Source organism: Hippoglossus stenolepis, chromosome 15 (genome assembly GCF_022539355.2).
Source record: "Hippoglossus stenolepis isolate QCI-W04-F060 chromosome 15, HSTE1.2, whole genome shotgun sequence".
Taxonomy (NCBI): Eukaryota; Metazoa; Chordata; class Actinopteri; order Pleuronectiformes; family Pleuronectidae; genus Hippoglossus; species Hippoglossus stenolepis.
Window position 1 is genome coordinate 15,463,550 of NC_061497.1, and position 17,306 is coordinate 15,480,855.

At 42.1% G+C, this 17,306-nt stretch overlaps 1 protein-coding gene across 1 annotated transcript; it reads left to right on the top strand.

Annotated features, from left to right (window-relative positions):
- The first annotated feature begins 677 nt into the window (after nt 1-677).
- Nucleotides 678-17,025, top strand: afap1l1b (actin filament associated protein 1-like 1b). The gene is made up of 19 exons (XM_035178396.2): nt 678-889; nt 7,537-7,665; nt 8,994-9,074; nt 9,763-9,839; nt 9,926-10,052; nt 10,155-10,244; nt 10,340-10,551; nt 10,837-11,016; nt 11,110-11,202; nt 11,577-11,679; nt 12,866-13,021; nt 13,383-13,597; nt 13,742-13,887; nt 13,982-14,063; nt 14,664-14,775; nt 14,906-15,073; nt 15,175-15,341; nt 15,948-16,073; nt 16,172-17,025. The coding sequence occupies exons 1-19, from the start codon at nt 868-870 to the stop codon at nt 16,196-16,198; spliced, it is 2,313 nt and encodes a 770-aa protein (XP_035034287.1). The 5' UTR covers nt 678-867; the 3' UTR covers nt 16,199-17,025.
- The last annotated feature ends 281 nt before the right edge of the window (nt 17,026-17,306 follow it).

Sequence of the window (17,306 nt, forward strand, 5' to 3'; positions counted from 1 at the left end):
CTTCTATCCCACAGTTTTTTTTCCATTCCTGTTGATTATCTCATGCGACCTTATTAGGATCCTGACCTCTACGTTAGGATCCACATCCACTGTATATCTGACTGTATACCTATATCCCATATATCCACTTTTTAAATTGTTCTTATTGTTGGTATAAGTATTCTATGTTTTACTCAAGTAAATGTACCACATTGTTATAAAAAAAACACCTCTATTAGAAGTACATTTCCCACACAACATCAGCAAAGGTACTTTAAGACACAAGTATTCAGGGTAGAATAATGGAATCCATTCATCCATCCAAGAATCTTAATTTGTAATAGATAAATAGAGTTTGTATTAATATTATTATTCATCAATGTCAAATAAGTTTAGTGGAATAAAACATATAATATGTGTGTTTGTAGTGGACAGGAAACAAAGTAACATGAAATGGAAATATTCCCAACCAATTCAAGTTTATTTTGTATATATACACTTGTGTGTGTTACCAAGTTGTTTTTTAGAGTTGGTCTAACCATTTTCTTTTTTCAGTCTATAATATATCATTATATTAACTGTGTGTAAATACAACAACACAAATAAACACGTTAGATCATCGCTCCTCAGATGGACTGGTATGCTCGGATGAAACCTGGACGAGCACTAGGACCCAGCGGCTCCTCCCCTGGACGAAGAACCGGGCGGTAGCCGAGTCCAACTCCTAAACTGAAGCGGCCACTCGGACTCGTTTCCCCGCAGAGAGTCTGACGGAGCCCCGCTGCGTCCGTGGTGGTTCCTCCTCACACGTTCACAACTTTTTTAAATGAAACCACCGAAGGAGCGTTAGTGGAAACTCGCTGGTGGAGCCGCGGTCGAGCGTCGGACATGGAGCCCAAACCCCAGAGCGGTGAGTAGCAGCCGCTGCGTCTCATCATATACGTTCGTCTGTGGAATAAGTTTGAGGAGAAGCAGCACTTCCGCTTCTCGAATAAACAGGAGAAACACAACAATACGTCCGTTAATACACTTCACACCTGAAACTCAGTGAGAAACGAGAGCGTGTGACGGTTAAAAAACCAAACAGACACAGAAGTAAGTGTGTTTTATTTGAATTCTCAGTCAACTTAAAGCGTCATCACCGGGTTTATGCGACTCAACGTTTTTGGAACAAGTCAGGTTTGTTTGGAGGTAACGGGCGCGGTGACGTCACGCACCTACTACACGGGACGGTGCGCTGTGATTGGCTGCGAGGGGGAGGTGTCCTCGTTCAGGTGGTGATGCAACCGGATGCCAACCAAGGGAAAGTGGTGTGTTGGAAGTGGAGGTGCAGGAGGAGGAGAAGCTGCAGGAGGAGGAGGAGAAGCTGCTGCTGCAGGAGGAGAGAAAGCTGGAGCAGCAGCAGCTGGTGAATGGACGCTCTGTTTCATCCGTCGCCCTCGGGCCACTCACTGTGAACAGGAAGCTGTGTTATGTGACACCAGGTGACACCAAGCAGAGGCTTAAAACTGCCACTGTGCATCACAAGGGATCATGTTGAGGTAAACAATGGCAGGAGGTTACAGCAGGACATCACTTTGCCCGCAGGTATTTGTGCTAAGAAATATCAGAATCTAGAATAGCAGCTGCCTAAAAGGTCCTATTGTCCCCTTATGAAACCACATGGTTGTATTTGGATGCACACACTCATAAACATTAGTCCCTTAAACATGACAGTTTTTTTCCCCATCGAGATCCATGAATTACTCAGATTTTTCAGTGTTGAAAAATGCAATGTTAAAGAAAGTTGAAAAAAATAAATACTGGATCCACCCCCTGATCTGGATCCGTACCAGAATTTAATGTCTTCTCCCTGGGGTAATGCCGCACCCTCCACAAAATATCATGGTAATCGGTTGAGTCGTTTCTGCGTAATTGTGCTACCTTAACAAACAAACAATTACAGAAGAAAACTGAGGTTAGTAGAGTCCAAGGCCCAGCAGTTTTCTTAAATTCAATCAAATTGCATTACATTGCATATATATATAGATAGATAGATATATCTATCTATATATATATTCCTGGATTACTCCATATCTGGATCCGCCCAGAAATTTGTCCCATCCCTCCACTAGATTTCCTGGGAACTCAAAACGTGTGTGATCCTGCAGACAAACAAACCAACAAAAGGACAGGGGGGTAAAAACATTTTCTCCTTGGCTGAAGTAACAAAGTTCACTTAAAATCAATGTCTTATCAAATCCTGAGTATAACTCCACTCAGAGGGCAGCTATGTGATGATGATCATAATGTCATGATGTTGAAAATAATAATACTTGTAGTATTTTAAGTGCTTACTACTAAGCGACTGCACAGTGGGTCGACTGCCAAATCATCACAAAATCACAGATGTTAGTAATACCATTAACAAGGGCTGTTTTATTCAAGTGTCCCAGGATGCATTGACAAAAGGAAACACAAGGAGCTCCTAGAGTTTAACTCAAGTGTTTTATGGTCAGACACTGTGCAGCTGTGTTGTGTAGAAGAAAAGGAGTAACTGATAATGGACTTCTGTGAGAAAACACAGTTTTCATTCAGTCTTCAGTGAAATTTTAATTCCTTATACTATAGCTGCATGCAGTTCATACAATTGATAATTCTACTGTTGGGTGATTTAATTAAGTGAATTCATACGTCTGCACACAGACACATAAGTCCTCTGTGTTTGACAACTGGGACAAGCTTTGACCTCGATCATGGTTCCCTCACATTTCCTCTTCCCTTTTCCTTCTCCTCTACCAGTGACTCCCCCCTTTTTCCTTTCTCTGTCAGTCACAAAGTTTATTTATTATCACGTTTTTTTATTTGATTTTAAGTAATAGGCCCATTTTACACATATAATCGTTTCCTAGAAGTCAGATTGAGTTGTTCTGCAGTGAAACTTTCTGGTGCAGAAATATCCGAAGCAGCAGGTCTGTGCATGCCACGCCTGTGGCTCTGCCATATGTGGAAACAAAGCTGATGTGGTGATAACAGTTTTGTACAAAACAGGAAAAAGCAGTGCCTGGTGTTTTGTCCATAAGGTTTTATTATCATCGTCCCAACTATATCACTCTGGAATAGAATAATTATGTTTTTGTGCAGGGCATGTGTCAGTGACAGAGGCGCTGTGTCTGTGGTTCTCCAACTGGGCAACGGGACAAATTCATCTGTCAACAACGCACCTGAAATTTTATTGGTCGGGGACAAAAGAATCGAAGTGCAGGTGAAAAAATCTGAGAGCACAGGAGAAATCTGAGCAGCGCGAGCGCAAGGAGAAGAACTGAAGCTGGAGCGCAGTAAATCTGTCTTAGCAACAAAATATCTGAGTGCAAGCAACAGTTTGAGCACCAGCAGAGCAAATCAAAGCGCAAGCAGGGGCTGTTTGATTGTGAGTGCATGGTTTAGATTGAAAGCATTACAAAATCTGAATGTGAAATCAATAGGTCCTGCTCTCAAATTGAAAGACAGGAAAAAACACCCATAGGAAACATCATGAAGAGCAGCTGAGAGCAGGTGTATTGTCCCATAACATCCCCTGATCGCTACTCAGGCTCCAAATGCCATAATCAGTGCAAGATGGCGCCGTTGGTATGCAGGATATTTTGGCTTCATTTCTGGATAGTGGGAGAAAGTGTAGACGTGATGTCTACCTCTGATTCCTGAATGGTGGCGTGCTACCTAAAATCACACACAGGCTTTTTTTTGGTTCAGTGTAAAACAAGTCGAGGCAGCATAATGAGGGGATTTCTTAACAGAAATATGACAGTGTCTCTCGTTTAATGGAGGCTTCTGTTTCCTCTGTCTCTTCACTATTTACTATCGGAGGAAAGTGAGAAGATATAGAAAGAATGTGAAGAAGAGAACTTTTTCCCCTCAGCTGTTTCTTTTTAAAGCCCTTGCCAGCCTGCTTGGCATGGAAGGGACTTTTTAAATTGTCTGACTGATGGCGACCACTGACACCATCTACTGTTGTCACGAAAAATATGAATCAGGGTATGGTGCATCTCTTGAAGCAGGCTTTTGTCTTAGAGGGAGCTGCTGGGGCCGCCAAGACTTGACCTCTGACCTTCTGTCTGAAGAGAATGGGTGTCTGGAGAGGGGATGGAGAGAAGCAGACTAGGGGAAAAGGAGTTAAAAGGAAAAGATCAGACAGGGAGAACGAGGGCGGGAGAGAGCGAGAGGAGTGGAGGGGAGAATGTGGGATCTGGAGGGACGTCAGCCTCTGGGAGTGTGGGGGAGGCAGGAAGACGATGCCTGCTGGAGTGCAAAATACTAGTTTAAACACTTTGGAGATCTTGGAATCATCTCAATTTGAAAAAAAGGCATGAAAAGCTCGTTTTTGTGTGAAAGGGAATCTTGTATGTTCCTCTGATGGATGAACAGAATTCATGGAAACAACAAGTATATGACTTCAATGCAGTCACACAGTCCTGGGAAAGACCATTACTGGGAGGGTTCTTCTGGATGGGTGAGGCAAGTCAAGGAGGAGGTTACCCTTGGATGTTTGTGAGTTATGGGTGAGATATATAATGGGTGGGAGTGACAGCCTCAGATGAGCAAGAGTTGACTGTCTTTTTCGGTGTCACCCTGAGCTGCCCATAAGCATGTGTTGAGATAAACAGCGGCGGTGGCAGCAGTGAGCAGCAGTTGTTTTGCTGCAACCAAACACGATAAATCAGTACAAATGAGAGTCGCATGGCTCAGGTCTCATGACTGACCTTCTCCTGGAAGTCTGCCGGCAAAAACACACACAAATGTATGTAACAGCACAAACACACACGCACACACACACACACACACACTTTCCGAAGTAGTCTTGTGAACGTACATCTGCAGTGTTGGAAAAGTGAGCATAAAGTCATAGTTTCTGTGTGTGAAGGAATGTCTGTGTCCATCATTGGGGGAAAAAAAGCATTCAAAGAGAAAATTTGTGCCCTGTGTGTGTGTGTGTTTGTGCATGTGTTTGTGCGTGTGTGTGTGTGTGTGTTTGTGTGGAATGGGGGTTACAAAGATCCCTCTGTGGGTGAGACCGACCACAAGCCTCCAGAACAGCTGATTCTCAGCCTCCGAACCCTCATGGTCCCCCGAGAGAATGAGAGAGAGTGAGAATGAAAGAGGGAGAGAGAGAGACGGCAAATACGTTGATGGCCTTGACTGTGTAAAGTTAAACCTCAAGAAACAGAAAATAGACCAAAGGCCCAGCTCTACCGTCTCATTACTGGCCTTGTTTACACTGATTGACAGAACTGAGTCTTTGTTGTTGGTTTCCATTGTGGGAAATGAGAAGTGAAGTACAACAGATCTTGTGATTTGAGCCTTTTTAAGAGATTGTGAATAAACTGAGGATATAGTGCGGGGGGGGTTTATAAGATGACAGAGGATGTTGGGACAAAGGGAGAAACAGCAGGATGGTGAAAGGTGGAAAACGAGAGAGGTCAAAGACGGAGGAAGAGGGAAAGCAGAGGTGGATGTGGGAGAGAGTTATGATCGGGACGATGTGGAGAGAAGCTTCTGTCGACAGCTAGGACAGGAAACCACAGCTGCTGCTGGCCGAGAAGTGGTGTGCTATCAAACACACACACACACACAGAATCACAGTGACACACACACACATCATCACACAGCTGCTGGAGATATCCTTTAACCCTGAATACCCACGGATGGAGACGTTGCAGCTGTGTTGCACCACGCCCCTCGCAGGCCGTACGTGTGTTGGTTCCTGTTTTGTTTTTCTGTTGGAGTCTCTGACATTGTGTTGTTTGCTCTGGTCTTGCAGGACCATTGTGGTCGTCTAATTTTGGCCTCGGTCGAGACAATGAAGTATTGTCGGGCAGGCAGGGTGGCGGAAGACGCTTAGAGTGAGGGCTTCTTTCTGTGTGAAAGAAAGCGAGACTGTGTTTGGTGCTTTTTAGTTTTTGAACTTAGCCCTTGTAACCAGTTCTTTGTCAGAAATTGTAATATATTATAATATATTCAATTATAATGTATTCATTCAGTCATATTCTTGCAACGTTGTTATTATAAACCTTTTGTATTGTATCAAAATCTAACTAGGTATGGTACGTTTTTTTTATCAGTATACAACAAAAATTAAAATTAAAGACAATGCGTCTACCGCAGCTGTGCCATGTTAGTTGTTATTCACACAGATCAACAAGTATGTTTTTTGTTAATCTAGTGTTGGTGTCAGGTCCAGTGGTTTTTTTAGTGGAGTCTGGAGCACTTTTTTTTTTATTTCACTCTTATTGTATTGCAGTATTTATAATGTTTTATTGTCATGTATTATTACATTTCATCCTGTCCTGTCTTTAAGACGTCTGTCTTTCTTTGACTGAAAACCAAATCTACCTACAAATAAAGTTACCAGGACCCAAACTAATGTGTGAGATGAAAAGCTTTTTTAATTTATTCAGGATTATTAAAGAAGGGAAATGCATTACTCATTGGAAAAGCTCAACTTTGTGATGATTTGTAGGTTCCTGCCGTGTCCTTGAACTTCCAATCAACTTCAGTTTTTTTGTCTTTTGAATTTTAATGCCTGAAATGATGAGCACAAAGCCTCTTTGAGTGGAAACAGCCACTCAAAGAGGCTTTGTAAGGCATCATGGGATGATAGAATTTTCCACCGAAACTAAATTGAACTCAAACTGAAATGAAATCATTTTAGGGTCATTGAATATTTTCAATGGCCTCAATAAAACTGCACTTTACAGATGGTGATGGCCTATATTCAGTATTTAAGGTAATTATTAGAGAAAAGCTTGTTTATAACTACTTGTCTGTGAAGACTCTAATGTCTCTCAAACTTCTCTTATGAATGAGCTGAACAATAGAATGAACCCACCCTGTGCTATAGGCAGTTTTGTTACCATATCCTTATATCTCTACTAGAAGATTTCCTTCTTTACTTTGGCTCCACTTCCTTTAGAGAAGGAAGCGTGCTCCCCTCTCCTCCTCCTCCTCCACCTCCTCACCCTCTTTTCTCTCTTTTCTCTGCTTCCCCCCGTCCTGACTTTGTCATCTCTGAGCAGGCAGGATGTGCGAGAAGAGTGTGTCAGGGCATTTGGAACAATGTCAAGGTCAACAAAACACACACACTTTGACACACGCAGACTCACAGGATGTCAGCGTCGGACATGGAAACCATTATTTCTCAAAGAAATCTTGAAATGTCCAAAGTGAGGGTAGGATTTGATTTGCGGTGATGCAGGAACCAAAGGACAGAAAATACGATCCACTAAAAGGCTGACTCTGAGGCGGACACGTTGAGTAGACCGATATGTTAACATGTTGAACATCTCTTTCCTCTCAGCTGTTGCGACAGCCGGACGCCCAAACTGACTCAAGCTGCCAGTTTTGGTCTCACATGCACGTGTTCAATTGATGCCGTTTTGTATGCAGTCTGTGTAATAGCATAGGCATTTTAAGCATGTTTACGAGTCTTCACTGTGCACGTTCCTATGATGACCGGGTGTTTCATTGTCGTTCTGCGGGAACAAATGGTAAATTATCTATTTGTCTTATTTTTTTACCCAGTGGTGGTGGAGCGACTCGTGAATGAGCTGGGTTCTCTGCTGAAGATGTTGGACCACGAGACGGTCAGTCCTGCCACTGCTGACAAGATGGCCTCCATACGCAACACCCTGGACTCGCTGCAGCTTTCTGGTACCACAGTGTTAGGATTCATATTGTTACTTTATTTTGAATTTGTGTTTCTACAGTTGTTGTAGCCTCCGTTAATTCTCAACAGCCTCCTCATGAAACCACACCAAAATACACAATCTCATAAATATCAGTCTCCCAAACATGCCTGAGTTTTTTTTCATCAAGATCCATGAATTATTCCAAACCGCATCCTTCCAACAAGTTTTGTGGGAATCCGTCCAGTAGTTTTTGTGCAATCCTGAAAACAAACAAACAAATGCAGAGAACAACATAACCTCCTTTAATGTAATTTCATCAGACCCAAAACATTAAATTACTTTATTCAAACTGACTTTTTTACAGTCGTTTTTTGGACATTCACTTTAATTGATAGGACAGTATTGAGAGATCGGGGAAGACATATAGCATTTTATTTTTATTCACCTGACTCTGACTTTGTATCTCCTAACATCAGTATTTAACATAATTTAACATAAATAAGAATAACTCATCTTATCAATACTGGGAAATACAAAATACTAACGGACTTTCATTCATCTGGGGGAATTTAACTGAGCATCTTTACAGTTTTTCAACTGCATCCCGCTTCACATCTATTCAGTTTGACTCGTGCAGCAGTTCCGTTAAAGCTATTTACACTTGAGTCACTAAAATACTGATTATTTCCTTTTTTTTACTTGGTTCATGTCTTTTTGCAGTGGAGCAACCTTCCTGTACTTAGCTGACCAGACGGCTGCTGCACAACACTGCATCACACACCACACAGTAATTATAGTTAGGGACATGCAACAAAAGTACATGCAGTCTCCATGACATCAAATCTTCCTGAGGTCTTTACAGTAGGTCCTGGTTTATCCGAGAGAACACAGGATGTCACAGAGGATAAAGGGATTTATGTAAGAGGATAATGAAATGTAAAGTTTTAAGAGGATAATGAGAGGAGGTCAAAGAAAGGAGAAAAGCAAAACATCCTGATGGCTCACAGCAAATGTCGAAATGGACTTCAGGCTGCTCAGCCCATTTTACACAATGCAATAGTATAATCCACGTTAATACAGATAAAAACCTCAGCGACTGATTTCTCTCAACACTTCCAGAAAGTCTGGGAGTTTTGGAAAACATTCAAACGTACGTTACGACTTCCTTTGTCGTGTTTCATCTGGTGCACAGATTTACAATCTGCACTCCCTTATTGTCTGGTGTTGGTTTCCTTACAATCTGTTGGCTTAAAAATGCAGATACATCAGTACTGACAATTAATGAGCAGTCACTTTCTTCCTGTTTGGTAATCCTATCTATAACTAACCTTTAATTTATCCCTTCCACAGTCAATGGATCAGATGTCTACATGAACAGCTGTCTCTATGGCAACGGCACAAGCTTTGTGGAGTCTCTGTTTGAGGATTTTGGTGAGTCGACCCCCAAAGTGCTCGCAAGCCAGTTCAGTGTCGTGTTATGTGGAGATGATGTTTATTAGTGTACAGTATTTACAATCATCATAACCAAGATCTAGATATTGACACAATAAACATCTGTTATGAGATGGATATATAAGATATGTTTCACTGATAACCATGCTATAGGCGTGGCTCTAGGTTATGTCGGCACAATCCAGTCTAGTATTTAATCTGTCCATTTTTAATCTGTCAGGAGATTAAGATGGAATAGAAATTAAATATTTTCTGTGATGTGCACTTATCTCCACTGACATTGTGAAAGAATGAGGCCTATGGTGGAATAAAAAGCTCTACATTAAGGTACAATACATATTTTTGTAGGTGGGAAGCATCAAACTGCAAAAGGGACCTGCTCATTCTGTCAAGCCTAGGAAACTTCTATCAGCTTCATTTTCAACCACATTTACGCTACTTCGGTTGTACAATTTGTTCGATAATTCAGTTTTTGTTTTTAGATGTGAATCCTGAAATGTGTCAAAGCTACTCATGGTAAACCAAAAAGAAAATCAAGAAAAACAAAAAACCCATACAGGACCTATTTTTTATAATAATGAACAATAATAATTCCTGCCTGAAAGAAAAATACAATTTTTATTATATTTACACGTCTGATAACACGAATCCTTTGTCGTTCCACCAGACTGTGATTTGCACATGCTCAGTGTGTCTCCAGTGGAGCAGAAAGAGGAAGTGGAGAAGACTGATCCCAATAAATCTGTGAGTCACTGACAGCATCTACCTGACTGTCCACCTGCCTTCATTTACCTCCTCACTAAAAATGATGGTTTAACCTTCATTCCTAGGTTCCTCAGACACCCACCGACACGCCCCCTCCTGTGCCCACCACCCCACTTCCTGATGACTACTATGAGGAAGCTGTTCCCCTGGATCCTGGATCCACCCCTCAGTACTTCACCACCAATATGAACCGTCAGTGCTGTGCGCACACACTCGCATGCACATACTCAAAAAAAAACACAATTGAATTATTAGAAGTTTCTCTTTCTCAAATCTTACTCTTTTCTCCTGCAGCTTCCAGGGACTCAGTGGAGGATGCTTATTATGAAGATGCGGATGATAACTACCCCATCACCTTGATCAACGGTCCTCCCAAAAACTCCTGTGAGTCCACCCTGATGGTGAAGCACACGTGGAATACACAAAACTGTCTGTGGATGTTTTGTGAATGTATCACGCATGTTAATTTTGTTGTTCAGACAATGACTCAGACGCTCTGAGCAGTTCCTATGAGTCTTACGAGGAAGAGGACGAGGAGGCAAAGGGGCGGGACCGGCCTCAGAGATGGACGGCCGAGGAGAGCCCAGACGGACCAATTAGAGACTGCCGCATCTGCGCCTTCCTGCTACGGAAGAAGCGCTTCGGCCAATGGACTAAACAGCTTGTCGTCGTGCGAGACAATAAACTACAGGTAAATAGATTCGTTTTTTGATTTTAGTTGATTTAGTTTTCAAACATAATGAAAGCTATTGTTAGAGTCTGTACTGTTGGATATCTGCTTTTACATTAAGTGCAATTATTAGAAATGCTCCATCGAGGTTATCATGGCGCACCTTTCATTTAGTTTCAGGTAAACAGATGTCTCAGATAGGTTTGCAACCTCAAAACAATATTGCTCACTAGTACCCCTACATACTTTATATAGAAATTGCTCTTTGTCTTTCTATACCTCAGTATCACCTTCTCTCGTTCACAGTGTTATAAGAGCATCAAAGAGAGCACTCCCCACACAGAGCTCCCGCTGAATCTGTGCAACGTCATCTACGTCCCGAAGGAGGGCAAGAAAAAGAGACACGAGCTGCGCTTCTCGTTGCCTGGAGGCGAGGCTCTGGTCCTGGCTGTGCAGAGTAAGGAGCAGGCCCAGCGGTGGCTCAAGGTACCTGTGTTCACTGTACCTGAGGGGGATTGTGGCTGAGAGGAGAACGCAGGATTGTGTATGGAAGTGAAGGTTTTCCTTTTCTGTGTCCAGGTGGTGCAAGAAGTTGGCAGCCAATGTAGCAACACCGAAGGACCAGATGTTTCCACTTCTCCCATTATACAGAGGAAGCTGGAGCTTGACAAGGTGTGTGAGTGTTAGTCTACACTACTGTCTTTACCCGTGTATGTCATAGGATTTGACCCTTAAACAATCTGTCACCTTTAGTTTACTTTAATGTCTAAGTCTTCATTTCTCAAAGTGTATTTCCAAATCCATGTAAATTTAGACACTGCTGACATCATTTTTTTTTCATCCCACGCATGACAAAACTGTTCCGTTGGCTTCTAGTTTACGAGCAGTGAATGTGGTGACATTATTGTGGTTGCTTTGCTGGCAGCTGCCGAGCCAACCAGCTGGGTGCACTGTGACACGGCCGTTACAGCCCCATGTTGGGAGAATAGTTATATATAATTATAACTGGTCAGTAGTAAAGACGCTGTTTTCTTTTCCTTCTCCAGGTGCTGCAGTCCGATCGGCCAGCATCAGACTCAGACAGCGGACCAACAGTGGACACTCAGTCCATTGCACATGTGCCAGGACGGGACACAACCGACTCACTAAGTAGGTTTAACTTCAATCAATAACCAGTGATGGATTGGGTCTTAATTATTTTCTTTGCTCATCATATAAAGCCAATAATAAAACTCATATTAAATTAAACAATAAAACAATTGTGCATTGATACAGCCTGCCCCCCAAGTTTAAGATCAGTCATTAAAAATAATAAATATATAAAAAGATAGTAAAATATGTTTTGTACTTTTTATACAAACATAAAATACAGGGATATTAACATAAAACTGTAATTTTCATTATTTCTTTTTGACACATTTTAGCATGTAACAATTGAAACAGATTATCAATTTCATTTTCCTGTCTTGAACACATGAATATATCATTTGTTACATTAAAACATAGAATATATATATTTAACCATTAAAGATTTGACCGTCACTGATGCTAGAAATTTCCTCAAAAAGCAGAAGTGTCCTCACTTCTTTGCTTTTGAACTAAAATTAGTCAACACAAACATAGAAAGACATGTATATATACAAACACACACACACGTGCCCTTTCAAGAGTGCGATCAAACACTATTTTTGTTTATCTGGCCACAAAATCAGGAAGGATAAAGCAGTGGATCCATGTTGCTGGGTCAGAGTTCGGCTCACACACACACACTCGTATTGTTTCAGTCACGATACAAACTGTTTACAGACCGAGGGGCTCTGAACCTAAAGAGACATGAGAGAGAGGGAGAGACAGGAAATGAGGCTCAGAGCAGATATGACATCCTTCCCATCCTCTTCCTGCGATTGTCCCCCTCTGACATCATAGGAAGTACGCCGGGCCGAGCGCCGCAGCACCTGGTGCATTCAGCACGAGCACGCAAGCACACTTTAGGGTTTGGCTAAATAAATAAAAGATATCTATGAAATAAAATATAATATATTATTTTTGAATCCCAAAAGTAAAGAGTCAGCTTTATTTTGACAAGAATGTTCCTCTGTGATAACCTCTTATTTTCCTCCAGTTTTCATTATATTTTTATTGTGTTTTTAAAATCAGAAAATGTTGAAATTATTATTATTATTATTATACACTTCAGTGATGACCCAGCATTATCACTCTTTATTGGTTGCACACCATGTACAGTAAGCCTCTCCTCACAGCTGATGTATATGAAGCGCTCCTCTGCTCTATGTCAGCTATGGCAGAAATCTGACCGAGGTGCGTTTGATTTCAGACCGAGGGAAGCGCGGAGCCTTCTCTGAGCTGACGGGGTCGATGAGCCGAGCAGCAGGGAAGAAAATCAATCGCATCATCACTTTCTCCAAACGGAAACCTCCTCTACCGGGAGAGGTCGCCTCCTCTGCTGGTCACCATGACAACCCGCGCTGTGGTGAGAACACATCAAGGAGTTGATTATTAGAAGTTTTACGTTAATGTTAAGAAGTGAGGGAGTTTTGGGTTGAAACAAGTCTGATCTACATTTCTAAATGTTGAGGAAATCCGTAAAGACACAAACTTATTACCATATAACGGATGTATATCATGCTGTGAAATGAATCCTTGTGTCATGGTTAGTATATAAAATTACACAACACTGGAACAATGATAGATTCATCATAAATAATACATGTTACACAGTTAAGCTGTTTTCATACCTTAGAAGATATTGTGAATAAAATTTCCAAATGTTCTTTTTGACAACCAACTTTTTCTCTTTTCATCACTTTTATATTCCTCCTCTCTCTCGTCAGGTTACCTGAGTGTGTCTCTTAGTGGCTCATGGAAGGAGCGCTGGTGTGTGGTGCGAGAAGGAAGCCTGTACCTGCAGAAGGAACCTGGGGAGCAGCGGCCCCCGGTCACCGTGGTGCCGCTCAAAGGGGCAGAGGTGGTGCCAGGCGGCCCCGGCCCCAAACACCCCTTCTCATTCCGCATCCTGCAGGGAAGCAATGAACTGGCAGTTCTAGAGGTAAAGTGTTGCCGTAACAATAAAGATCTCCAACAGTTTAAACTGCTAGAGAGAATTTAATGAAGGCAAGATAAAGTTAACACCCCCTTATTTTCTGGAAACCATGTAGCTGAACTGTCAGAGGTTTATGTGTGTGTCCGTCAGGCCAGCTGCTCAGAGGACCTTGGCCGCTGGCTCGGTGTGTTGTTTGCAGAGACCGGCAGCTCCACTCTCCCTGAAGAGCTGCACTACGACTACATCGACGTGGACACGCTCACCGACATACGGCACGCTGCCAGAAACTCCTTCATGTGAGTCACCTCCTCGAGTGTGTGTGTTTCTGCTTGTAGTCTTCTGTCTCTTGTTATTTTATCCTGAACTACATCTGCCTGTTCCTCCTGTCAGGTGGGCCACTACCACTGCTACTTCCTCCAGCAGCACCTCGACAGACTCCAGAACTTATGATGAGGTCTATGAAAGTGTTGAGGTGAGGAAACATCATGTGAAACTCACGACTTCCAAACACGGGGATGGTTTAGGTTTCATAGGGCCTCTCTATTCTTTCTTCTTCCTCTCTTTTCTATGTCCATAGAGAATTTCATTACATCTGGCACAAACATTCACTTGGACCTTGGATTAGAGTTTGGAGGTGAAAGATCAAGTTCATTGTTACCACACAGAGCTCTTTTGCCTTGTGAGCACATTTTAAGAACGCCTCAAGAGAATCCTTTTAAATTTGGTGCAAACATTCACTTAAATTCACAAATTAATTGATTACATTTCAGTTGTCAAAGGTCACAGTGACATCATATGAGTCTGGAGAAAACTGTATGTAGACTGAAACTGCATTGGTTAGCAGAGGCACACAACCACAGTGCAGGATTTATAGTCTAAATATTTAACAACTCAACTATTTAGTTGCATGCTTTGTTGAGCTTCATCAGATATTGGAGGAAACAAAACAATTAAATCCCTGGAATAACAATTTTTTATAAAATGAACTTGCTGTGCCGGTTGTGTTGAAAAAAATAATAAATGTATAATTTGTAAATAATAAATATGTAATTGAATTGTCCATATCCTGTAGGACAGAGATGTTGAGAGCAGCAGGGCTGGCCAGGTGAGACGCCACGCCTCCTTCTCCAGCAGAGACTCTGAAAAGACTGAACAGCAGGCCGCCATCAAGAGACACGTCTCCAGTAGGTGTCATGTCCCAATTTATTAGAATGGTTAAATGAAGTTACATTCATCATCGTCTATCTGGCTCTCTCTCTCTACATATATATATATATATATATATATATAAACTCTGTGTGTGTTTTCTGATAGATGTAAATCAGTATGGACGCTATGGAAAGACGCGAGCAGAGGAGGACGCCAGGCGGTACCTGACGCAGAAAGAGGAGCTGGAGAAGCAAAAAGAGGAGCTGAGAAATGCACTGATTTCCCTCCGCAGGGAGAAGAAGGAGTTGAAGGAGGAGATGAAGCGTGGCACAGGTCAGACACAAATCTCACACACACACACACACACACAGAAGTACTGTTAAGCCTTCAGCTTCACAGCAGTACTAACTATCAGTGTGTTTGTGTATGTGCAGGTCAAGCTCTGGAGCAGCGGTTAGCCGTGCTGGAGACGCTGTGTAAACAGAAAGAGGAGGAGCGGGTGGAGCTGGAGCTCCGTCTGACAGAAGTCAAAGAAAACCTGAAGAAATCATTGGCTAGAGGAGCACTGGGTCCGCCCACTGACACCAAGTTCAGTGTGAAGGTAGGAAACTGAAGCACAGACTGAAATTCTCACACAATTCGTACATCTGGAGGAGTTTATGAATTACATGGCAGAAATGTGTCAGAGAGATCACAGGATTTCATTTCCACATCATTACCTCCGCCAAGGAGGTTATGATTTCACCCCTGTCCGTGTGTTTGTTGTTTGTTTGAATGAATAAACTTGGCGGGAGGATGAAGTATGAGTCGGGGAAAAACCCAATAATTTTTGGTGCAGATCTGAAACATGGAGCTAATCCAGGAGAGTTTTTCAACATTTTCATTGATTTCTCAGACTATTTCATGGATCTTAATGAAAAAAAGACATGTTTAGGGAACTGATATTCCTAATTGTGTGCAACTTGGTGCAGATCCAAATAGATATCTGGATCTCGTGAATTTTAATGTGGTTGGGCCTTAGCGGATGTATGAGCTCTACTGAGTGCCATTTTAGTTTCAGCTGTAATTGCTTTACCTTAATGAAACCTTTTGTGTTTGTGTGTGTGTGTGTGTGTGTTGCTACGTGTGTATGTGTTTGTGTGTGTGTTGCCACGTGTGTATGTGTTTGTGTGTGTGTTTCTACGTGGGTATGTGTTTGTGTGTACAGGCACAGGGCAGTAAAGTTGAAAAGGTTTACAATGAGACTGTCCCAGTGAACTCAGCATCTGAGCTTCGTAAAAGGCCTCCATCTCTTTACGCCTCCTCCAAGGGGAATGTCATGCAGAGGAAGAAGGTAAAATGTGTGTGTGTGTGTGTGTGTGTGTGCATGTGTGTGTGACGAGCACATGGAGAAACATGTTCCTCAATTTTTGCTGTGTCGTGGTTTTCCAGGAGTGGGAGTCAAAGAAGACGACCTAGACTGAACATGAATGGATCGACAGGGGGGAAAAAAGAACTGAGCCGTAACGTGAGGATGTGTAAAGGAAGGAAAGAGCAGATGAAGGAGAAGAACAAGTGGCATTGGAGAGGAAGAGGAAGAAGAGAACGAGGGGAGGACAGACTGACACATTCTTCCCTTCTCTTATCTAAAAACGTGCAGGAATCTTTGCAAGTACAGGCAGCGCGGTGCCGTCTCAACCACTGTAAATACGAGTGACTCGACGGATGCACCAGTTCAGTATTAGTGTGGATCACAAAGAACGTGAAGTGTTTATGTTTGTGTGAGTTTGCATGTGTGTACACATTTGCACAGAGAGTGACGATGTGATTGTTTCATAGACGTAACAGCAGAGGGAGAGTGTGGTTCATCAACGCTGTGAGGTTCAGAGTCACGGACAAGACTTCCTGTAAACATCCACTGATTTTATTCCTTTTTACATGATGTGTGTCATGGAAAATGAACAACTAAAGTAAAGAAATTCTTTAATTACCTTAAATTATCATTAGTGAGAGAAGTGTCTCACATGTTGTGAAGTTATATTGAGTATGACACTGTTCCTGAAACCAGTGAGTAAATGTTAATTATTACAATGTGAAACTATTGGGTTTTTTAACCAATATGTGTATATTTTTCATATTTGCCTTTTGCACTTTATCTTGTTGTATTCTGTGTTAACACAAATGTTTTGGAAATCTGCCTCCGTTTTCATCTCAGCAGAATCGTGACCAAGTGTCTGCTTTCCCTGCTCGTCACAGAGATATGAACAAACACACATGTTGGAGTAAATGGTAACTTTATCAAACAACTTCGTCTACTGTGCTGTTTGATTGGTAAATGGTCTGTTTGTGTTTGTTCGTCGAGCAGTACATGCTACTTTCACCCAGTCGCACACACAAAATCATCCAGTGCTTCTATATGCTGTGTTTTTCCTATCACGCAGTTCAGTATCATGCACACAACATACAGACAGGAGAAGCCGGAGATCGAACCCCTGACCTTCTGGTTACAATTCTGAACCTTTGTCCCCCTCTAGTGGCGAAATTAATTCTAGCACTTGGTACAGTTGAAACAAAATGCCTAAGAAAG